At 48.3% G+C, this 21,202-nt stretch overlaps 1 protein-coding gene across 8 annotated transcripts in view; it reads right to left on the bottom strand.

Moving 5' to 3' along the window:
* Positions 1-450: 450 nt before the first annotated feature.
* The window catches only part of SLC25A42 (solute carrier family 25 member 42), a 34,283-nt gene continuing 13,531 nt past the window's right edge, over positions 451-21,202 (bottom strand). For 7 of the 8 annotated variants that reach the window (XM_077331985.1, XM_077331983.1, XM_077331982.1 and 4 more), the window contains 7 exons: positions 19,109-19,228; positions 12,807-12,909; positions 7,973-7,998; positions 6,810-6,976; positions 5,173-5,289; positions 3,137-3,288; positions 451-1,422 (listed from right to left, as the gene is read on the bottom strand). In XM_077331985.1, the coding sequence (XP_077188100.1) occupies positions 1,094-1,422; positions 3,137-3,288; positions 5,173-5,289; positions 6,810-6,976; positions 7,973-7,998; positions 12,807-12,909; positions 19,109-19,189 (975 nt within the window). In that variant the 5' untranslated portion in view covers positions 19,190-19,228 and the 3' untranslated portion in view covers positions 451-1,093. Of the gene's footprint in view, positions 1,423-3,136; positions 3,289-5,172; positions 5,290-6,809; positions 6,977-7,972; positions 7,999-12,806; positions 12,910-14,886; positions 15,018-19,108; positions 19,229-21,202 lie in introns of all 8 variants that reach the window. The other variant, XM_077331981.1, reaches the window with a different exon arrangement.

Here is a 21,202-nt window from a genome sequence, read left to right as displayed (position 1 = left end):
AGATTGCTGCGCCCTGACCCCAGCCTCGATGCTGACGTTTGAGGGTGTGTGTGAGGGTGTGTGTGCTTGTGTGTGGAGCACAGAAAGCCAGGTAGAGCCTGGGAAACCTAACCAAGGCTTGCAAAAGCTGAACAAACAGCCAAACTTATGGAAGTCCTTGTGCATTTCCCACAGCTCTCTGGGACTCTATTTGCACACTGCTGCTACTCAAGTGGAATCATGCGCTCCCAAATCACTTGGCAGTTCTGCCGTTAGGAAGCTGCGTGTTGCCCCTTTCTGGTAGCTTGAACACAGAGATAATACTGAAGCAGGAGGGGGACACCCAACAACGAACGGGCCCCCTTATTCAGTGGGCTGGCTTTCTCCTTCACACCACCGGCCAGGAAAGCTCAGCCAACAGCAACAAACCTTTCAAGCGCTGTATGTTCAAAAAGAAGAAAAACACTGCTCTGAAAAGCGAGAACACTACTTATTTTGAATCCAGTTTCAAAACCAGGAGCTTCCTGGGATGGGGAGAACAGATTTGGCGTCCCTCCCAGGAGGCAAAGGGTGGTCTGCGCACAATACGGGATCATTACAGGCTTCCGTCTCGTTAATCCCCTGGCTCTGGAAACAGAACTGATTGCTGCAAGAGAATGAGAGGGAGAGAGAAAAAGAGAAGCCACCGGAACACCGGAAAGGCAGAGCCACACATCTCTCAAATTCCAGAGCAGACCCAAACAACCGAACTGGCAGGCTGGGGACAGAACCGAGGGCAGGTGGCTGCAATTTGGCAAGATGCAGGTGAAAACACTGTGGTGATGTTCTTGGCTTCAAAAGCAGAGCGGCTGCCTCTGGATTTTTGAGAGTCAGGGAAGGTCAGTCTGCCTTTGCCGGCAGGGGAGATTAATCGCTGCTACTCCCGGGCAGGACGTTCCTTTGCTAACCTGTTGTGCAGAAGCACCCCATCGTGGTTTGACATGTGGGTCTTGCCCAAATCTATCTTCTGGGTCGTTCAGAATGTCGCCTTGGGGTGTGGGACTATGTGTGGGAGACGCGCTCCGTTAGCCGTTCTCGCTCTCCCATCCGCTAGTCCCTCGGGAGGGGCCGGCCACTACCTCTCCACGTCCACGCTGCCGCCCTGCCACCGGCGGAGCAGGATCTGCGTCAGGTCGAAGGTCGTGAAGCTGATCCCCACGGCGATGGGCCCCTTGACCCAGTTCATGCTGAGGCCCTTGTACAGGCCTCGGACGAGTCCCTCCTCCCGAATGATCTCCGTCATGGTGCGGAGGATGGACGTGTAGGAGTGGCCCATCACCCCCGCCGTCTGCATTCGCCGGCGCACCACGTCCAGCGGGTAGGAGGCCGACTGGCCGATCAGGCCGGCGCAGGCCCCGAAGACGAGCCGCTCCACAGGGTACGGCTGCGATCTTCCGCTGTGATCTGGACAGGACACAGAGGTGGAGAAAGGTAATCCACTGAATGCGAGAAGCAGGTTTTCAAAAGGTTTTCTTTGGGGGGCAGCTCAGCTACAGCCCCCATTGCTGAGACGGTACGGCAGGGTGCAAGAAAGGAAGTGCGAGAAACCGGACGAGACCTTTCTCGCACTGGAAAAGGCCACCGGTTCAGGCCAAGAGCAGATTCTTCTGGTCTGTGACCTAAGAGCCTCAAAGGAGAGGTGGGCCCCAGCAAATGGCTAAGTTGAAAAGTACCTGGATATTTAGGAGGGTGGAGCCAGGGGAGCAGGGGGTTAACGTAGAAATTCTTCCCTGTGCCCTGTCCTTTAAGGCAGGGGTAGTCAACCTGTAGTCCTCCAGATGTTCATGGACCACAATTCCCATGAGCTCCTGCCAGCGTTTGCTGGCAGCGGCTCATGGGAATTGTAGTCCAAGAACATCTGGAGGACCACAGGTTGACTACCCCTGCTTTAAGGAACGTTAAGAGGAGAAGACCAGCTATCTCTCAGACAGGACAAAGCTGGAGTCCAGCGGCACCTTTAAGACCAACTAAATTTTAAGGCAGCGTTTTCCAACTAGGGTCATGTGTGATCCCACAGTTACTCCAGAGACCCCTGGTTTGTGGGAGGGGAAGGATTAAATAGCGTCAAAGACTTGAGGCTTTTGAACTCTGGTGCTGGAGAAGACTCTTGCGAGTCCCTTGGACTGCAAGGCGAACAAACCGGTCAGTCCTAGAGGAGATCAGCCCTGACTGCTCCTTAGAAGGCCAGATCCTGAAGGTGAAACTCAAATACTTTGGCCACCTCATGAGAAAGAAGGACTCCCTGGAGAAGAGCCTAATGCTGGGAGCGATTGAGGGCAAAAGAAGAAGGGGACGACAGAGAATGAGGTGGCTGGACGGAGTCACTGAAGCAGTAGGTGCAAACTTAAATGGACTCTGGGGAACGGTAGAGGACAGGAAGGCCTGGAGGATCATTGTCCATAGTCGGGATGGGTCGGACATGACTTCTCACCTAACAACAACAACATATTTAAAGAGTTTTAAAAGGACCCAGGCTGCTTTTCACCTTATTTGGGCAGGTCATCCCACCCCCTGCCAAAATGGCCCATGATGGCCCTGGAAGGAATAGGAAGGGGAGGAGTCCTGGCCATACAAAACTTTGCCAGCTGAGGCTCTATCGCGGTGAACCTGTTGGCGGTGGCTGCAGTCCAGTGTGGTGAGTCCTCTTGGAGTAGGGGTGTTTGTGTGGCTGTTGCTTTCTTTCTTTCACTTTGGGAGGGGGGGGAGGGAGAGAAAGGGGGGCCTGCCCTGGCCTCGGGCTTGGCTGAGCAGGCTGCTGGGCTGCTTCGGGGCTTGGGTGAGGTTTATTCAAGGCGTGAGCTTTCGAGTGCAAGCACCCTACGAAGGTAGCCCAGTAGCAACTTTAAGTCCAACAAAGAATCATTCAAGAAGTGAACTTTCGAGTGCAGGCATCCTACGAAGGCCTTGAATAAATCTTTGTTGGTCTTGAAGGTGCCACTGGACTCTGATTTTATTGTGCTCTGGTTTTATTGTGCTACTTCAGACCAACACGTCTACTCTTGAGAATTTTATCAAGTTCCTCAAGGGAATAAGTGACAAATTGACTCACAAGAATTCTCCAGGCAGTGAACTTAGAATGAAAAATGACTCGATCAGAGTGATTTCCCGCCAGGCTTACCTGCATGCGCCTTCTTCAGCGTCTCGTAGGTGAAGAAACTCAGCCCGGCATACGGGATGACCCCCAGGATTGTGGGCGCAAAACCTCGGTACAGAGTCTTCAGCCCTTCCTCTCGGGATATCCGGATGAAGACGTGGACAATGTTGCTGTACCTGCCGGGTGGACATGGAATGCCGTGAAGGTACACATCTCTGCAAAGGGCAGGTTGGGCAGGATCGCCACTGTTTTTTGAGGGTCTCCACTCTCGGGAGAGATGTGGAAAATGGGCAGCAAGGGAGCATTTGGCTCCCGCCGCTCAGAAGCCGGGGGTCGGGAACAAGCTGGCCAGGACCCCCACCAGACTTCGAAGGGACCCCCCTCCCAGCAGAAGGGCTGGAAATGTGCAACAGGCAAGTACCACTGTCCGGGGTTCCTCGGAGGGTGGTGGAGTCTCCTTCCTTGGAAGTTTTTTAGGAGAAGATGGGATGAGCACCTGGCAGGAGTGTGGGCTTTTCAAGTCCCTGAGAAGGCGGAGGGCTGGACTGGATGGCCCTGGGTGGTCTTTTCCAGCTCTGTGTGACTCCAGTTGTTCTTGTGGCCACCTGGCTGCCCAGCAAACTAGAGAACACCGTTGACTGCTGAGGCTATGAGGGAGCACGAGGACCTGTCTGGCTCAGCCTGCTGGGCAGAAGCACCCTCTTCCAGGCCTGCAGACCTGACTTGCCTCCAAGTGGGGAAAACGTCTATCATCCTCAGTCCAGAACAGATGATGCACATTCCCCTCTTTAGATTATGAACAGCAGCTGTGGAGGAGGTCATGCAGGAGATTCCCAGGGGTAGTCAAACTGCGGCCCTCCAGATGTCCATGGACTACAATTCCCATGAGCCCCTGCCAGCGAACGCTGGCAGGGGCTCATGGGAATTGAAGTCCATGGACATCTGGAGGGCCGCAGTTTGACTACCTCTGTCCTAGAGCCTCCAGCCAAGGGTCCAATGTCAACCTTCCTCCCTCACTATTTTTGGCCTCGCTGCTCAGCACGGTACTGGGAGGGAGCTGGGCTATTTTTAAGCACTGGCAACAGCCAAACTGTACTTTGGGGGAAGGGAAGACGTGCAGGAGAAAGCTCTAGCCTCATCCTGCAGCGCAGGCTCAGACCGTGTTCAATTTAAATTAATTAATCAGTTAATTAATTAGTGTATCTATTGGATTTTTAGGCCGCCTTCCGGAGAGCTGGCTCAGAGTGGCATACAAAATTATTTAAAACGCAAAGTTAAAAAATAAAACTGAGTTTTAAAATTTATTTGAATAAGTAATGGCAGGTTGAAAACAGCAGCAATACCTCTGCAGAACAGCTCTGGGTGGGTGGGGTAGGTTGGTAGATAGGCATTCAATTTGGCCTCAACCAAATGCCTGGTGGAAGAGCTCCGTCTTACAGGCCCTGCGGAATTGTACGGCGGAAGAGCTCCGTCTTACAAGCCCTGTGGAATTGTTCAAGTCAGCAGGACTCCTAGGGGAGCTCTGGGAGCTCATTCCACCAAGTAGGGGCCAGGACAGAAAATATCCTGGCCCTGCTTGAAACCAGGCGTACCTCCTTGGCATCAGGGTCCACCAACTGGTTGGTATTCGAAGAATGAAATGTTCTTTGGGGGCTATAGGTAGAGAGGTGGTCTCTCAGGTACGCAGGACCCGGACCGTGGATGGCCTTATGTATAAGTCCTGGTTTTGCACAAAAAATCTATCTTTGCACATTGCAGAGGATTCTGGGAAAGTGCTCTGAAGGCCCAATGCCCTGTTTTCATCCCAGAACACAACTGATATTTTCAGTGAAACAAACTGCCTGGCGTTCAGAAGGTCCTGTGGAATCTCCCACTCCTGGACACTCCCTCTAGGGCATTGGTGGCCAAGCGGTGGCTCTCCAGATGCCCATGGACTACAATTCCCATGAACCCCCTGGAGAGCCACTGTTTGGCCACCCCTGCAGTCTAGGAGAAGACTGGCTGCCCTGCCAGGCCAGGCTGGATGGACTACGCACAAGGTGGCTTTGGATCTTACTCACATTTCCTTGGGTGTCACGGCCATCCGCGCCCGGACCAAATCCAGAGGGTATGTCAAGGTAGCCGCTGTTGTGCCTGCAAGAGAGCCGGCGAGAAACCGAGGCAGTGGCGTCAAGGCCCTGAACCAAAAAGAAAGAATGAAAATGAGACCCTCCTGAAGAATTTTTAGAGTGCTGGAATTGCTTTTTAGAATATTAAAAAAAAACAACAACAGCAAGAACAACAACAGTTGACCTGCCTAAATTGTTCTTGGAGAGAGGCTTGTTAATCCTGTATTTTAATTAATTTATCATTTTCAAGGTAGAGATTATGTATCATTACTGATTTGAATTTTTGTCCCTTCCTTTTTCTGTAAAATTCAATAAAAATAACTTTTAAAAAGAAGAAAAACATCCCTGCAGGCTTCAAGGAAACCAGGCAAGGAAACTTCTTCATAAAACCAAGCCACGTATTAGGTCATGAAGGACTGACCCTCTAGGAAGGGCCTCTTGAGACTTGCTAGGATGAAGAGCCTTTGGTGTCGTGGTTAAGAGCGGGGGTCTCTAATCTGGAAAGCCAGGTTTGATTCTCCATTCCTTATCCACATGCACCCTTGGGCTAGTCACAGTGCTGATAATGCTCTTCTCACAGAGCAGTTTCTCTCAGAACTCTCTCAGCCCCACCTACCTCCCAGGATGTATGTTGTGGGGAGAGGAAGGGAAGGCGATTGTAAGCTGCTTTGAGACTCCTTTGGATAGTGCAAAGTGGGGTATAAAAACCAGCTCTTCTTTTTCTTCTTTACAAAGCTCCCTTGCCTAGGGCTGTCCATGGATCGGCCAGACTGTCTCCTGATGGGCCAGAACGCCTGGGGCAAAGTTAGGCAGTAACTGATCCGAGTTATTCTCCCCTTCCGTGTTGCCACAAAACAGTTTTCCCTCTTATTTCTGTCAGCTACCTCAGCTGTCTGCATTTCAACAGGTGCCAAAAGAATCCAGGTAAACTTGGCTACCTAACTAAATAATTTAGACACATAGTGTATTTGTCTGCCCTCTGGAAAAGCCTGATTTTGGGCAAAATGCACGTTGGGTGTGAAGTCCCCTTGAATGCAATCTTGTTACCAGAAGTTAAGAAAGACCCATTTGGAACTGCAGACTGCTGGCCAATTTTGGTTGGGTGCCAATATTCTGTGACCTTTCTCTCCACAGTCTATAATTGCATTCTCTGTTTAGTATGTTTCAACTGGCTTAGGAGAGACGCACTGATGATTCCTAACTACCTGTCCATCTCACAGTTGCCTTGTGACATCTATTATAATTCTTGTTGCAAATGCACTATCGGTCCAAAATGTTTAGTGAGCTAGCCGAGTTTACACAGACTTTGGGGATATTTTTTGCTTGGTGCAGGGTCCGCATTCCTTCAATAGTTTGTTAGCATTTCACTGGGGACAGGTCCCCAATACTGCCTCTGCACAAGCAAAAACCCGAGGAACCAGTGGGCACGGAACCTGCCCATCCAAAACAGAAGACACAAAGGGACCCAAGATGTCTTCAGGTGCTCCCAGCTGCGGTTCTCCGCAGTCCTTTCCTGTGTTGCGATCCTTTCCCCCCTACCTGCCAAGCACCGCCCCTCCTTGTTGAGGTCCCGCCCCCTACGGCCTTACTTTCCCTGAAAGCCATAGTAGCTGCCCAGGAGCTGCTTGTACTCCTCGTGTGCGCAGAATTGGATGGCGGCATAGGGGATCACCCGGACCATGGTGGCGGAGTTCCCACGCCAGAGGCTGAAGAAGCCTTCATTGAGGTAGGTGCGGTAGATCAGCCGGTAAGCCTCCTGGGCAGGGGGAAAGAGAGACATATGGCCTAGAAGGTCAGAAGGTTACCATTGAAGAATGCCCACCATTTCCTCTTTTCATTAGGGAGAGCCACCCATACGGGACCTTACCCAGTAGGAATTGTGGAACCCAAAAAGTGGTCTAAGTTAGCGATCGCCAACCTCTGGGCCGCGGACCACATGTGGTTTGTCGACTAATTGGAGGTGGGCCCCAAAGGACGCCTTCTCCCCCCCCCCCCCCCCGTCCCTTTACTTCATCCCCCCTGGCCCTTTACAACACACTTTGGGTGTCATTGTCTCCCATCACTCCCAGATGGGACTCTCTCGTTGCAGAGAAACAAGCTCAGGGTTCCCATTGATTTGTCATTGTCATGAGTTAAAATTTCCATGAAAACAAAACGTTCCTTATGTTCCTTGTCTGTATCTTATCTTGAAGGGATGTTTAAACATTACCATAGCGATCAGAGAGCGTTAGGGCAGTGGTTGAGAGTAGAGGAGAAAACTACCCCCCCCCCCACCGGGCCTCAGTAAAATTGTCCAGCGTTGAGTGGTCCCCAGTGATAAAAAGGTTGGGGACCAACGGTCTAAGTCACAGGAGGAAGAAAAGACACAAGGGATTGGAGAGGAGAGTGTGGGTAATCTGATAATCTCACTCCCCAACTACCTTAAAGAAAATATCAGGCTGTGGTTTGTGACTGATCACGGCAGAGGGTTGTCAACCTCCAGGCAAGGCCTGGAGACACCCTGGAATTATAGTTTATCTCTGGATTTGCAGAGATCCATTCCCGCTGGAGAAAAATGGCAGCTTTGGGGGACTGACCCTATGGTGTATCACCGATTCTACGTGAAACACCTCCCCAAATCCCCTCCTCCACAGGCATCATCTCCAAACCTCCAGGAATCACCTGGCACAACCCTATCCCAAACCAAAGAGGACCTTCACACCCATATGTTTGTGCGATTGCACCAAGCAAGGAGAACAGCATTTCCTCTTACCTTGGCGGAAAACCTAGTCGACGACACTGAAAGAGAAAGAGGGAAGCCATGTAGGTGAGAGCGGCAGGGCACAGGAATGCAGGGCCCAACGACGCAAGGGCAGGGCTTTCTTGGTGGTGGCTCCTCTGCCATGGAATGCTTTTCCTATTACTTCTGGCACTTCCTTGGCCCAGGATTTTAACAGCTAATGTATGTTAGTTAGTTCTCATCCTCACTTGGTTTCACTTCTACCCAGCAATTCATTTCAATACATTCCTGCGATATTTTTCTCACTGATGGGAACCTACAGGAGCTTATGTTCTTCTACCCTCCTCGGTTTTCTCCTCGCAACAACATCCCTGTTAGGTAGATGAGGGAGAGGGTATGGGACTGGCCTACAGTCATCCAGAAAGCTTGGCAGCAAGGCAGGGATTCGAACCCAAGTCTCCCAGGCTCTAGCCCAACAATCCAACCAATATACCATGCTTGAGTCCAATGGCGCCTTTAAGACCAACATATCGTTTGTGTGCATCAGGCTTTCTCAGCCAGGGTTTTGTGAAACCCTGGGGTTTCTTGACAGCCCTGGAAGGATTTCCAGAATGGGTGGGAGTTCATTAATTTTTGATATATTTTTTACATTTGTTAAACATTGATCAGGTGATATGACCATATATGATCATGGCAACACACCTCCCCCTCCCAAAATAGCCAATAATAGGCCTGGAGGGGGTGGGAAGGGGAGGAAACACACAGCTCTGCTTCCCAGCCATAATCTGCATGATTGTGCCACTTCTGGGGTTTCTTGAAGCCTGGGTGTAAACTGCACGGAGCTTTTATTCCAATCCCAGGTAGATTCAGTCCCTGCCCTGTACACAGAATGCAATTTCCGTTTTGATTTTGGGTGATTTAAATTTTCCTTCTGCAGTAAGAAGGATTGATCCGGAGTGACCCTACCTTTATTGTGTGATATCTTAGAGTGTTTTTAACCCTCAATATTTTAAGAATCGGATTGAGAAAGCAGGCTGTTTTGAATCTGGGCTCTACTCCGCGGTAGAGAATCCCTGATTGGCCAAAGCTGCTCATGTGACAAGCTTGCCTTAAAGGAGAAGCCCCTAATTTATCTCAACTTCTGTCTTGGATTTTTCCCCCTCCTCTGCCTTCTTCGATCCTCTCCCCACCCTCCAAGAAAAGAAAGAAAGAGGGTGTGATTGGTTCCCCCCTCCCCCGTTCTGAACTACCCTAATCACATGCAGAACACTTTTCTGTTTCAATGGGGGGGGGAGGAAGGCCCGAGTTCAAATCTGAATTCAACAGGATTGACAATGGAATAAACAAAGTAAGTGCAGACTCTGCCCTGAAGAATGTTTCAGGAGTTTCTCAATGTTAAAAAAAGTCGAGAAAGGTTAGGGTGCATGCACACTTCATCAGATACAATGAAAGCGCATATACCTCAAATAAATCTTTGTTTATCTTAAAGGAGCAACTGGACTCAAACTTGGCTCTGCTGTTTCAGACCAACACGGCTACACGCCAACATCTATACCATTCTGGCACTGTTAAATTTTTATATGGTATAGAATTAATACACTTTACCCATTATTTATTTATTTATTTTACATTTATATACTGCGCTCCCCTGAGGGTGTATATCCGTATGCGCACAATAGGAAAAAAAAGTAAATTTATATATGACATTTACAGTTTTCCTACAGCTAAGTGATTCTACCCTGGCAGCTGCCTGTTTTACCCCAGCCAGCTGGTTGTGAGTTGCTGTCTAATTAAACTTGATGTTATCTCATTTTTCAAAAGTAACTCCTGCCAAGTATTACTTTAAAAACTCGCTGCTGGCCTTACGGCTTCCGTTTTTTCTTTTCTTTTTTCCCCTTTGAAGAGCCCAATTAACCTGCTCTTGGTGGCTTGATTTTTCCAGCTCCTTCTCAGGAACCGCAAGATTATGAGGCAGTAAAACCACCCCGAATAAAAGGGCTTGATGAAAACAATTGTGCAAGAGATTTCATAAGCCTACGTAATTTCATTCTTGGATTCTTTTTCCAGCAGGGCTTTGTTGCTGCTGTGAAATTTGCGGCTCTTTCCTCGCCGTTCTTAAATAGGCTAGCCATACAGATTTCTCTCCCGTTATGCTACTCTGGCCATTTTGCACAGTCCAAATATTTGTTCTGTTTTTGCAAATAACTAAAAATAAGAGTCTAAAGGAAGACAGGGTAAAGCTATTTGAACTGTACTAGTTTCTGCTAATGCTCTCCTCCCCCTGTTCCATAAAGGGATCCCCCTCCTAATGTGTGATGGGGATGACCCCCTGAAGCCCCCTCACCTTCAGATGCCAATGAAGGCTAACAGCTATGGGGACAGAGGGAAACCTCCACATTCAAAAGCACTAAGCCTCTGAATTCCAGAGCCAGAGGGTAACATTAGGGGAAGGCCTCTGTGCCCTCTTAAGTTGGCCCTCCAAGGGAACTGGCTGGCCACTGTGTAAGAAGAAGAAGAGCTCATTCTTATATGCCACTTTTCTCTACCCGAAGGTGTCTCAAAGCGGCTTACAATCTGCTTCCCTTTCCTCCCCCCACAACAGACATCCTGTGAGGGAGGGGAGGCTGAGAGAACCCTGATATTACTGTTCGGTCAGAACAGCTTGATCAGTGCTGTGGCGAGCCCAAGGTCACCTAGCTGGTTGCATGTGGGGGAGCGCGGAATTGAACCCGGCTCACCAGATTAGAAGTCCACACTCTTAACCACTGCACCAAGCTGGCAGGATGCTAGACTAGAGGGACCACTGGTATGATTCAGCAGGATTCTTCTGATCTTCTTATGAAGGCCTTGGCCTTTTGTTGGCCCTCCAGAGGAACTGGATGGCCACTGGGTGAGGCAGGATGCTGGACTAGATGGGCCACTGTTCTGATCCAGCAGGGCTCTTCTGATGTTTTTCAGGGAAGGCCTCAGCCTCCCTGCCCTGTTGCTGGCCCTCCAGAAGAACTGGTTGCCTACTATGTGGGACAGGATGCTGGACTAGATGGGCCACTGTTCTGATCCAGCAGGGTTCTTAAGGCATCTTGAAGAGACCTCTCTGATTGCAATCAGATCTTGCTGTTCTGCCTTGGCACGGTCTTATGTCTGCATATGTATTTTTGTTATGCATATCTTATAGATCCATCTATAGGCAGGAGGTAAACATTTTAAATATAAGCAGCATCTTGCACACCTTTGGGTGACTGAACCTGTTTTCCCAATATATTTGTAAGTATTTTAAGGAAACCCACTTTGATCTTTCCCAGGGCCACCCACAGCCTTGCCCATTCCCTTCTTGATATTTCACAATTCCACACCCTACCCTCGCTCACTAACCCAACTCATTCTGCCCATCCCAGCCTTTGCAGCTCAAAGATAAGCTGATAAACAGAGGAAGCCATGTCACTTCTGGGCAAAGTGGACTTTTAGCATTAATACCCAAGGGGCCAAAACAAAAGAAGCTTTTTCATCCGGGCCGTAAACCAGGTTGGAAGATTTGGGACTTGCTCTACCTTCCTCCTCCACTGTCCAGAAAAAGGGAAAAGTATTACATTACACCCTCCCCATCTACTTCTGAGTTCTTCAAGGCTGGTCCAGGGTCAAAACAGCAGTTTGACAGCTGGGTGGTGCAACTGAAAAGCTCTTTTTTAAATGCTTCTGTAATGCGCATCCCAAGCGAATTTTGCTGCAGATAGCTTCAGAACAACAGAACACAACACGCACAAGACAATAAATCCATGAGATTTGTAACAGCAGTCTGAACCAGCAGAAAAACTTTCCAAGCCATCCCAACCTAGAGATATAACAGCTGCATCAAACTCTACAAAGGCCCAGAATATATGCTCCAGGACATACAAAGTAGCAAAGTAGGGACATAAACAGCTGCCTCAGACTATTACAAAGGTCTAAACACAGGCATGTGCTTTGAGACACACTAGCAACAAAGTAGGGACACAAACAGCTGCCTCAAACTGCCTCAGAGGTCCAAATGCAGGCATGTGCATCGAGACACACTAGTAGCAAAGTAGGGACACAAACAGCTGCCTCAAACTATTAAAGGTAAAGGTATCCCAGCCGGCTACTGGGATTGAACTCCCAGCCTCATGGGCAGAGCTTTCAGACTGCATGTCTGCTGCCTTACCATTCTGTGCCACAAGAGGCCTCAAGAGGCCTCAAACTATTCTGCGCCACAAGAGGCCTCAAAGTATTACAAAGGTCCAAATACAGGCATGGGCTTTGAGACACACTAGCAGCAAAGCAAGGATGCAAACAGCTGCCTCAAACCATGATGTTTCCAAACACAAGTAAATGTTTCAGAAAAACAGCAAACTAGAGATATAAACTGTTGTCTTAAACTGTTACAATGGTCCAAATACTGATACAAGCTCTAAGACAAACTAACAGCAAAGTAGGGATATAATCAGTCTACAGAAAGAATTAAAAGGCACAATTTGAAAAAGGGCAAAAATGTAAAGCCCAGAGAGGACCTTGCTTCCCCTGATCTAAGTCAAAACCAACAACTGGAACTGAATAAAGTAAAGAGAAATTTGGGGCAGGCCTCTCAACCTTGTTTTGCATGCCGCAACAGCAATTCCGGGGGCAGAATTAGGCAACAGCTATGGAATCCAGCATTCTAAAAGCCTCAGTATCCAGTTGCAAACCCCCAAGTCCCTTGCCCTTGCGGTTTCCAGAGGTCAGCGATTCAGCAACCTACAAAACTTTGTCACCCTCCACAAGTAGTAGAAAGCTGTTGACACTTTATGTGTCTCACTTTAGTGCCTGCCACTAGAGCAGAGAAAGACAAGGGTTCTCCCCCCCCACCCCAAATTACCTTGGAACATGATTTTAGTCCTGTCTAAGGGAGCCACAGCCGTTTTGGCCACAGCACCAGCAAGTGCCCCGGACATCAGGGAATTGAGCACATTCCTCTTGTCCTGGAAGAAGAGATCGCCATATGTTAGAAAAAAGAAACCTGAGACCATTAAAAAAAAATCCTACAGTCTCTTCCCCCTGCTCGCCTATGGAGAATAACAAACTGGCTCCAGGAGATCAAGCAAGGAGAAGTTTGCCAACCAGTGGAGAACATACTTCTTCTTCCAGGCCTTGATTATACACCAGAAAGTGTGGTTCTCTCAGATTTATCCTATATATATATGTGTATGTGTGTGTGTGTGTGTGTATGTGTGTGTGTGTGTATAAGGGGGAGGTAGTAACTTGTATGAGCTAATCTGTAAGGCTGCCACCTTTGGGGATTTGGAGTCATATTGTTTAACAGGATGTGGACATGGCTTCCAGATGGCTAGATCACAACAGAAGGAGGGCCATGTTAACCACCAAGGCACTCTCTGATTTCATTACGCCTTCTGTTAGAGAATTTTATTTCACCATTAGGATTCAAAATCTTGAGCCTGAAGACTGGTCTGTTATCCTGTGGAGCAATTTGCTATATTTTAGGATGTTCTTAGAGGCCTCCTGGTATCTAAGCAACTGTATCTTAGTTAAGAGCTGGTGCTATGTTTGCTTGCAGGGGGGAAAGCATATAAGGTTTGTTGTCTTTGCGTCCTTCTTAGGAATGGGGAATATAGACTAAACAGAAAGCGGGGAGAATTATGTTTAGGAACAGAATACTAGAGACCCTGACCTTTTGCCTGTTTTATCCTGTAAAGCAGTGGTCCCCAACCTTTTTATCACTGAGAACCAGTCAACAGACAATTTTACTGAGGCCCGGGGGGTAGTCTTTTGCCGAGGGACGTTGCTGCCACCTGAGCCCCTGCTCCATTTGCTTTCCCGCTGGCGGCCCTTACTTCCCGCCACCCACTGGGGGACGCTGCCAGCAGCTGCTGCACAGTGCCACGTCGAGGGGGAGCCCCAGTCACGGCAGCCGCTGGAGAGCACCAAAGGTGAGCCGGCAGCAGAGTGGCAGGGCAGCCCCCGAGACTGCAGCCGGGGAGGACGAGGAGGAGCCACGGCCTGGTACCGACTGATCAACGGACCGGTACCAGTCCCTGGACCGGGGGTTGGGGACCACTGCTGTAAAGCACAGGTAGCCAAACTGTGGGTCTCCAGATGTCCATGGACTACAGTTCCCATGAGCTCATGGGAATTGTAGTCCATGGACATCTGGAGACTCACAGTTTGGCCATCCCTGCAGGAAAAACTTTGAATGTTGTTCAGTATGCCAGCTTGGTCGGGAGACTTGAGAACTCTCCTGAGCTCGAATCAAGAATGATAATCCTTAATAAAATTGTATGCTCTGCCAGCCAAAGCCTTGAGTGAGTCTTGTCTCTCTCACATCGATCTCGGAGGGAGTGGTGTTGTTGTGCTGGGTTTCGACTAACCACCCAGCATGCTGTAATGATTAAAGCAGGAGTAGTCAAACTGCGGCCCTCCAGATGTCCATGGACTACAATATCCACGAGCCTCTGCCAGCATTCGCTTGCAGGGGCTCGTGAGAATTGTAGTCCATGGACATCTGGAGGGCCGCAGTTTGACTACCCCTGGATTAAAGAGCAGCAGCTTCTAATCTGGAGAACCGGATCTGATCCACAAGGTTCCTGCTGTGCAGAGAGGAAGGGAAGGTGATTGCAAGCTGCTTTGAAAGCAAGATATAAAACCCAAGTCTTCTTTGTTATCCAAAATGTCTTCATGGATGCTCTAAGTGTACCAACAACATTCTGGCCTCCACTAGGACTAGCAGATTGCACACTGTTTAAAAAACAGGCAGCTAAACCCAAATTACTTGTGTTAAGAACAAGAGAGAGACTGGTCGTCACTTTTGTTACTGGAAACTAGTCATCTGTACATTTTTATATCCCTGGTTTCTCCAAGCGGCTCAGAACAACAAACATAGCTTCCTCCACTTCTGATGTAACAACAATCCTGCAATGTAGCTTCAGCTGGTCTGTGCTCACCCATTGAAACTCTTGCCTGAGGGGGGGCTTGAACTCAGATGTTTCGGGTCCTGTTCTAACTGCTACATCACTCTGACTGGTTCTGTCACGCATGGCCAAAGAAGCATCTAGGCAGCACACTGCAGAAAGACCTGGTTGGAATGCAGAAAAGCATCTCAGCTTTCAATCCCAGGTAAGGAGCCAGTCTCTAGGACCTGTGGCTCAGACAAAATGCACCCAACCCACATCTGTTTGAAACCTTCTAAGGCCAAGAAATGGCCAAAGGAAGCTACTTGGTGTCAAAATCCTGTTCACATGTATAGGGTCATAAAGGTATGCTAGTTTGATAGCTCATCAGCTTCATCAAGGGATTTCTTGCTCCTCTCTGCCAGTTCCTTTCAATAAAGAGATTTCTTTGCACCAAAACGTCTGCTTACTGGAACTTCGAAAGGCCTCTGACAGAAGAGTGGATGGGAAGGAGAAGAGCTTCAGTACCCTGAATGTCTCATGGCTGGAGCTGTTATGCACACAGCACATCCCAGTATGATGCCCTAGCATTAAAATAATCTCAGGGACTGGTGCCTGCCTAGAAATATAAAATTTCATTTTGAAGCCATGGGGACAAATGGTTTACTTTGGGCAGGGGGGGGGAGAGGGGAGGGTGGAAAGAAAAAAAATTGACATTTTAGGAAAAACTGAAATACATGCAATATTTGCTGTCCTACCAAACTTAATTTTACTGCTTTAACAATATAAAATGCATCATTTGTAACTTACAGTATACTAATGCCTCTGTTTTCTACGAGCAATTTTGCAAATATACTCAATACTTAAAAGAAAACCATAAGCTGATGCACCCTATGCTGTCTTAGCCCATGTCCCTTAATTTCTGCAACATGGAAATTATTCATTTATTTTATTTTTCATATTTTTTGCCACCCTTCCCTATGGGCTCTGGGAGGCTTAAAAAGGTAAAGGTAAAGGTATCCCCTGTGCAAGCACCAGGTCATGTCTGACCTCTGGGGTGACGCCCTCTAGCGTTTTCATGGCAGACTCAGTACAGGGTAGTTTGCCAGTGCCTTCCCCAGTCATTACCGTTTACCCCCCAGCAATCTGGGTACTCATTTTACCGACCTCGGAAGGATGGAAGGCTGAGTCAACCTTGAGCCGGCTGCTGGGATCGAACTCCCAGCCTCATGGGCAGAGCTTCAGACTGCATGTCTGCTGCCTTACCACTCTGCACCACAAGAGGCTCTCTGTTAAAACAGTAAAACAAAAATTAAAACCATCAACACTAAAATCCATTATACATTAAAAGTTAAAGAGCTCCTGCCTTCTCTCCAGTGGGAGGAGTAGGGAGGGAAGTGCTACAATGTATTGGCAGGGTCTGAGTCTCATTTAGGAGAGCATTCACCAGGTCAGGAAAGGCCCTGACCCTGGTTGAGGAAAGATTGACTTCTCTGAAGCCGGGAATCTTGAGTAGATTTTGCATGCCTGATTGGAGATTTCTCTGGAGGGCGTAAGGGAGAAGGTGGTCTCACAGGAATTAAACAGAATATAACATGGACACAAATATATTATTGGGTCAGAAATTAGGGTCATAAAAGGGCCAAGGATAACAGCTAGATGTAGTCTTCTCCCTACTGTGGTCCATGGTTAGTGAAAGCTCAGTTCTCAATAAGACTTTTCCTCTGAGAATTCAGTGCAATTCAGATCTTCCCTCAACTCCAGCTACTTTTTAAAGAAATTTACACAGAGACAAGAACAGATAGTATAACATAATAACACACCCAACAATAGAAATACCAGAACAAAAACAAAACAAATTCTACTAAATACATACATTAAATAATACTTTTCCAAACATAGCTATCTGAAAATTTCCTCTTGCGTTTTATTAAACTTTCCCAAATAAGATTAAATTCATCTTTCTAACAAGTTCCTTGGATGACTTTAATATTATTAGGGTTTTTTTCTAAAATCAAAAATTGCTTTAATGTATTTGGCCATTTATCTATTGCCAAGTTTTGGGCATTTCCCCAGTCGTTAGCAATTACCATTCAAGCAGCAACAATCATAAAATTCACCAGGGTGTTTATAAGATGCATTATGATTCAAAAATAAATTAAGAAGGGCTAATGGAGGTGATGGTTCTATTATTCCTTATATAATTTTTTCTATTTCTTAAAAAAAATTCCCCACTGAGCCTCTTGTGGCGCAGAGTGGTAATGCACTGAAGTTGTCTGAAGTTCTGCCCATGAGGTTGGGAGTTCAATCCCAGCAGCCAGCTCAAGGTTGACTCAGCCTTCAATCCTTCTGAGGTCGGTAAAATGAGTACCCAGCTTGCTAGGGGATAAATGGTAATGACTGGGGAAGGCACTGGCAAACCACCCCATATTGAGTCTGCCATGAAAACGCTAGAGGGCGTCACCCCAAGGGTCAGACATGACTCGGTACTTGCACAGGGGATACCTTTACCTTTACGCTACTGGATACCTAGTCTGTAGGTCTACGTGCACAGTGGTTTGAGGGACAGGTGAGAAGGCCAATAAAGTTGCAGAAAGGATTCTTGTATTTAAGAGCTATATATGGGATGGCCACACTGTGGCTCTCCACATATCCATGGACTACACTGACCATATGCTGACAGGGGCTCATGGCCCTTGTAGTCTGGAGAGCCACAGTTTGGCCACCCCTGGTCTGCGGCATGCTCAACTTGTCTTTAAAAGCATTTTATTCATTCTAAAAAGAAAAAAATATTTCATAGTTTTTTTAGTACTCCCTTAAAAAACGGTTTTGGAAATATTATTAGTATTATTTATTAAATTTCTATGCTGCCCTTTCATTGCCGGGTCAGGGTAGTGAACAATATATAATGGTACATACAATATAGCAGATAAAAATTATTCACATTAAATTAACATTAAAAAGGTAAAGGCATCCCCTGTGCAAGCACTGGGTCATGTCTGACCCTTGGGGTGACACCCTCTGGCGTTTTCATGGCAGACTCAATACTGGGTTTGCCAGTGCCTTCCCCAGTCATTACCCTTTACCCCCCAGCAAAGCTGGGTACTCATTTTACCGACCTCGGAAGGATGGAAGGCTGAGTCAACCTTGAGCCGGCTACTGGGATTGAACTCCCAGCCTCTTGGACAGAGCTTCAGACAGCACGCCTGCTGCCTTACCACTCTGCGCCACAAGGGGCTCTTAACATTAAAACAGCCTTAAAACGTTTTCAAAACATGACCATTAAACAGTTGTCTGGTCATGATTGACTGCATTGGGCAGTTCTCCAGAGACCTCTAAGGGGAGGTCTGGTAAAGACAAAGGTGTGTGCTCCCCCCCCCCCCGAGCCTTCTCATCTTTATGTCTACCTGAGCAGACACACAGATCCACCTTATACTGAAATCAGTCCACTGGTCCATCAAGGTCAGTACTGTTGACTCAGACTAGCAAATACCCTCCGGGGTCTCTCACATTACCTACTGCTTGAGTCCCTTTAACTTGAGATATTGGGAATGGAACCTGGGTCCTTCAGCAGCTGCACCTCTGACCCACACTCACTCCCCATCACACAATCCTGAGCGAGAGGGACCGGGGTCCAATTCAGCGTAAGGCAGCTGCAGGCGTGCTCCCTGACTCAAAGCAAGCTCCCTGTGCAAAGCAGAAGGAATCACACAGGCCTTGCAAAATAAGAGACCCCACACACTTGCTCATTGGCTTCAACAAGCCAACAAATACAACAGGACTCATGGGCACCACAGTGTCTACCAGCTCCTTCCCTGGGAACTGCCAAAAGTTTTAGAAAGTGGGTGGGGCCAGATGGGGCTCTTGCCCCACAGGGCTTCTGATTGGCTGGCTGTGCAGATTAAAATATCGTTTCAGAGGCAGCTGCTCCCAACAGTCCCAGTTTTATACTCTCTTACTCCTCTTCCCCAGTGGTTTTTTTTTTAAACTGTCCCCCTTCTCTCTAGATTTGGCCTTTTTCTGAGCAGCTGGCTCCACCCCCTGTGGCAGCCATTTTGTGGTTGCACCGACCATCCTGTGCCAAGGTTGCTCACAGGCTCCAAAAAGGCTGTGGACCCCTGGAACAGAACTTCCCTTGTTGTATGGCATGGGCAAGTTTTTAATTTGCCGTTTTGCATTTCCACAGCCAGTCATGGACCACCGCGCCTCCTGAGCAGCTTGGCCCATCCCACCGAGGAAGCCCTCCGGCGCACCCCATGAATCCTCGGGCACTCACCTCCGGCAAAGCATGTCCGTGGAGGCTGGGCTCGGCCTCTGCCCGCGTCAAACCCACTTCCGCCACCCGTCCATTACCCATTCCAGGCTCGGTGGCTGGCAAGGAAAAGAGTCCGGCCTCCTGTGGAAGAGAGAAAAAAAGAGATTCTGGTTTTCTTCCACTGATCCCAAGCGGGAGAGGAGCAAGGCTCACTCAACAGCTGCTGAGAAATGATTTACTAGAAGATTTGCCAGATGATGTTTATTTTACGCTATTTTTAAAGGGTTTGGCTGATTCAGGAGACACATCCCCTGATTCGCTCGGACAGACAGAGAGGCTCAAGGTGGGCTTACACGGGAGAAAACGAGTTACTTGAAAATATATATATATATATTTAGTTTTAAAAGATCACAGAATCTGTACAACAAAGCAAATCCATCCGGAAAAAGCAACAAGACAGCAGCTGGGGCAGCAGAAATCAAGGTCACGGAAGGACAGTCCCATTCCAGCTATCTAACAGCACTGTCTTTTGCTATCCTATAGGACCCCAATCCTAGGACTGCCACAAAATTTCGTTTGGAATGTTTCTTTTCACTGCTTCCTTTACTTTCTCAGTCAACAGATCTAGCCATTTAAGTCAGTGGTTCTCAACCTGGGGGTCGGGATGCCTTTGGGGCTCAAATGACCCTTTCACAAGGGTCACGGCAGGGCAAGCAGCTTTGCCAGGGGGGGTACCATCCACACAACAGCCTTGTGGGGTAGATCGATATAGGGCGTTTGTCTGTCTGGAGCAGCGGAAAAGAGCGAGATCAGCATAGTGGGACAAGAGGCAGAACTGAACTGAGAAACCCCAGGGGAAAAAACAATTTATATACTATCATGAACAATGGATCTTCATGCCATTGGTCAGTTTCGGTTTAATTTCTGTGAAAGAACACTTGCTTAATTTTATGGTTGAGGGTCACCACAACATGAGGAACGGTATTAAAGGGTTGCAGCATTAGGACGGTTGAGAACCACTGATTTAGGTAATGCCCATGGCTTAAATCATTTGAGAGCCGTTCCATAGGATGTTCTTGGCAAAACAGTTTTACAAGGTAGATTGCTGGGTCTTTCTTTGCCCTCCCCATTTATCCGGGCTGGGGACCGGCATGCTCAGGTGGGCATGAAAATGCGGTGGCTAGACGTTCTCAAAATGGACACCGGCTAGAACATCACACAACTCAAAGAAGCGACGCGAGATCGGAAATCGCGGCGACAGCCGAGCCGTGGGATCCCCAAGAGTCAGACTCGACTGCACGGCTGACCCCCCCCCCTCCTCCTCCTCCTCCTCGTGGCTTAAAAAGTCCAAGAGTACAGAAGGAGAGCTGGGTTTTCATGACCCGCTTCTGACTAACCGAAGAAGGGGAAAGACTGAAATAACAAAATCTGTTTTATTTAAACACACACACACCCAAACCATAGACTGGCAGACTTGAAAACTACAGATCAGAAAACCGAGGAAACAACTCAGAGGTGTGTGCTGCTAGTTTGCAATTCAGATCCCCCCTCCCTCTCTCACACACACCTGACTAAGAGGGCTTTGACTCTAAGCTTACACTGCCAAAATCTTGTTGGTCTTTAAGTAGGGTGGCCAGCTCCCTGTTGGGAAATTAATGGCAATTTGGAGGGTGGAGTCTGAGGAAGGTGAGGTTTGGGGAAGGGAGGTGACTGTGAAGCTAGAGAATCCACCTCCCAATGCAACCACTTTATGAAGAAGAAGACTTGGTTCTTATATGGACCCGAAGCCTACCCGAAGGAGTCTCAAAGCGGCTTCCAATCACCTTTTCTTTCTTCTCCCCACAACAGACACCCTGTGGGGTGGGTGAGGCTGAGAGAGCCCTGATATCACTGCTCGGTCAGAACAGCTTTATCAGTGCCGTGGCGAGCCCAAGGTCACCCAGCTGGCTGCATGTGGGGGAGCACAGAATCGAACCTGGCATGCCAGATTAGAAGTCCGCACTCCTAACCACTACACCAAACTGGCTCTCCAAGTGTATTGATCTCTGACAGCTGTAATAGCAGCTCTCCAGCCACCACCTGGAGGTTGGTAACGGTATCTTTAAGATGGAATTT

Source organism: Paroedura picta, chromosome 4 (assembly GCF_049243985.1).
Source record: "Paroedura picta isolate Pp20150507F chromosome 4, Ppicta_v3.0, whole genome shotgun sequence".
NCBI classification, from domain to species: Eukaryota; Metazoa; Chordata; class Lepidosauria; order Squamata; family Gekkonidae; genus Paroedura; species Paroedura picta.
This window is presented reverse-complemented; position numbering and strand designations above follow the sequence as displayed.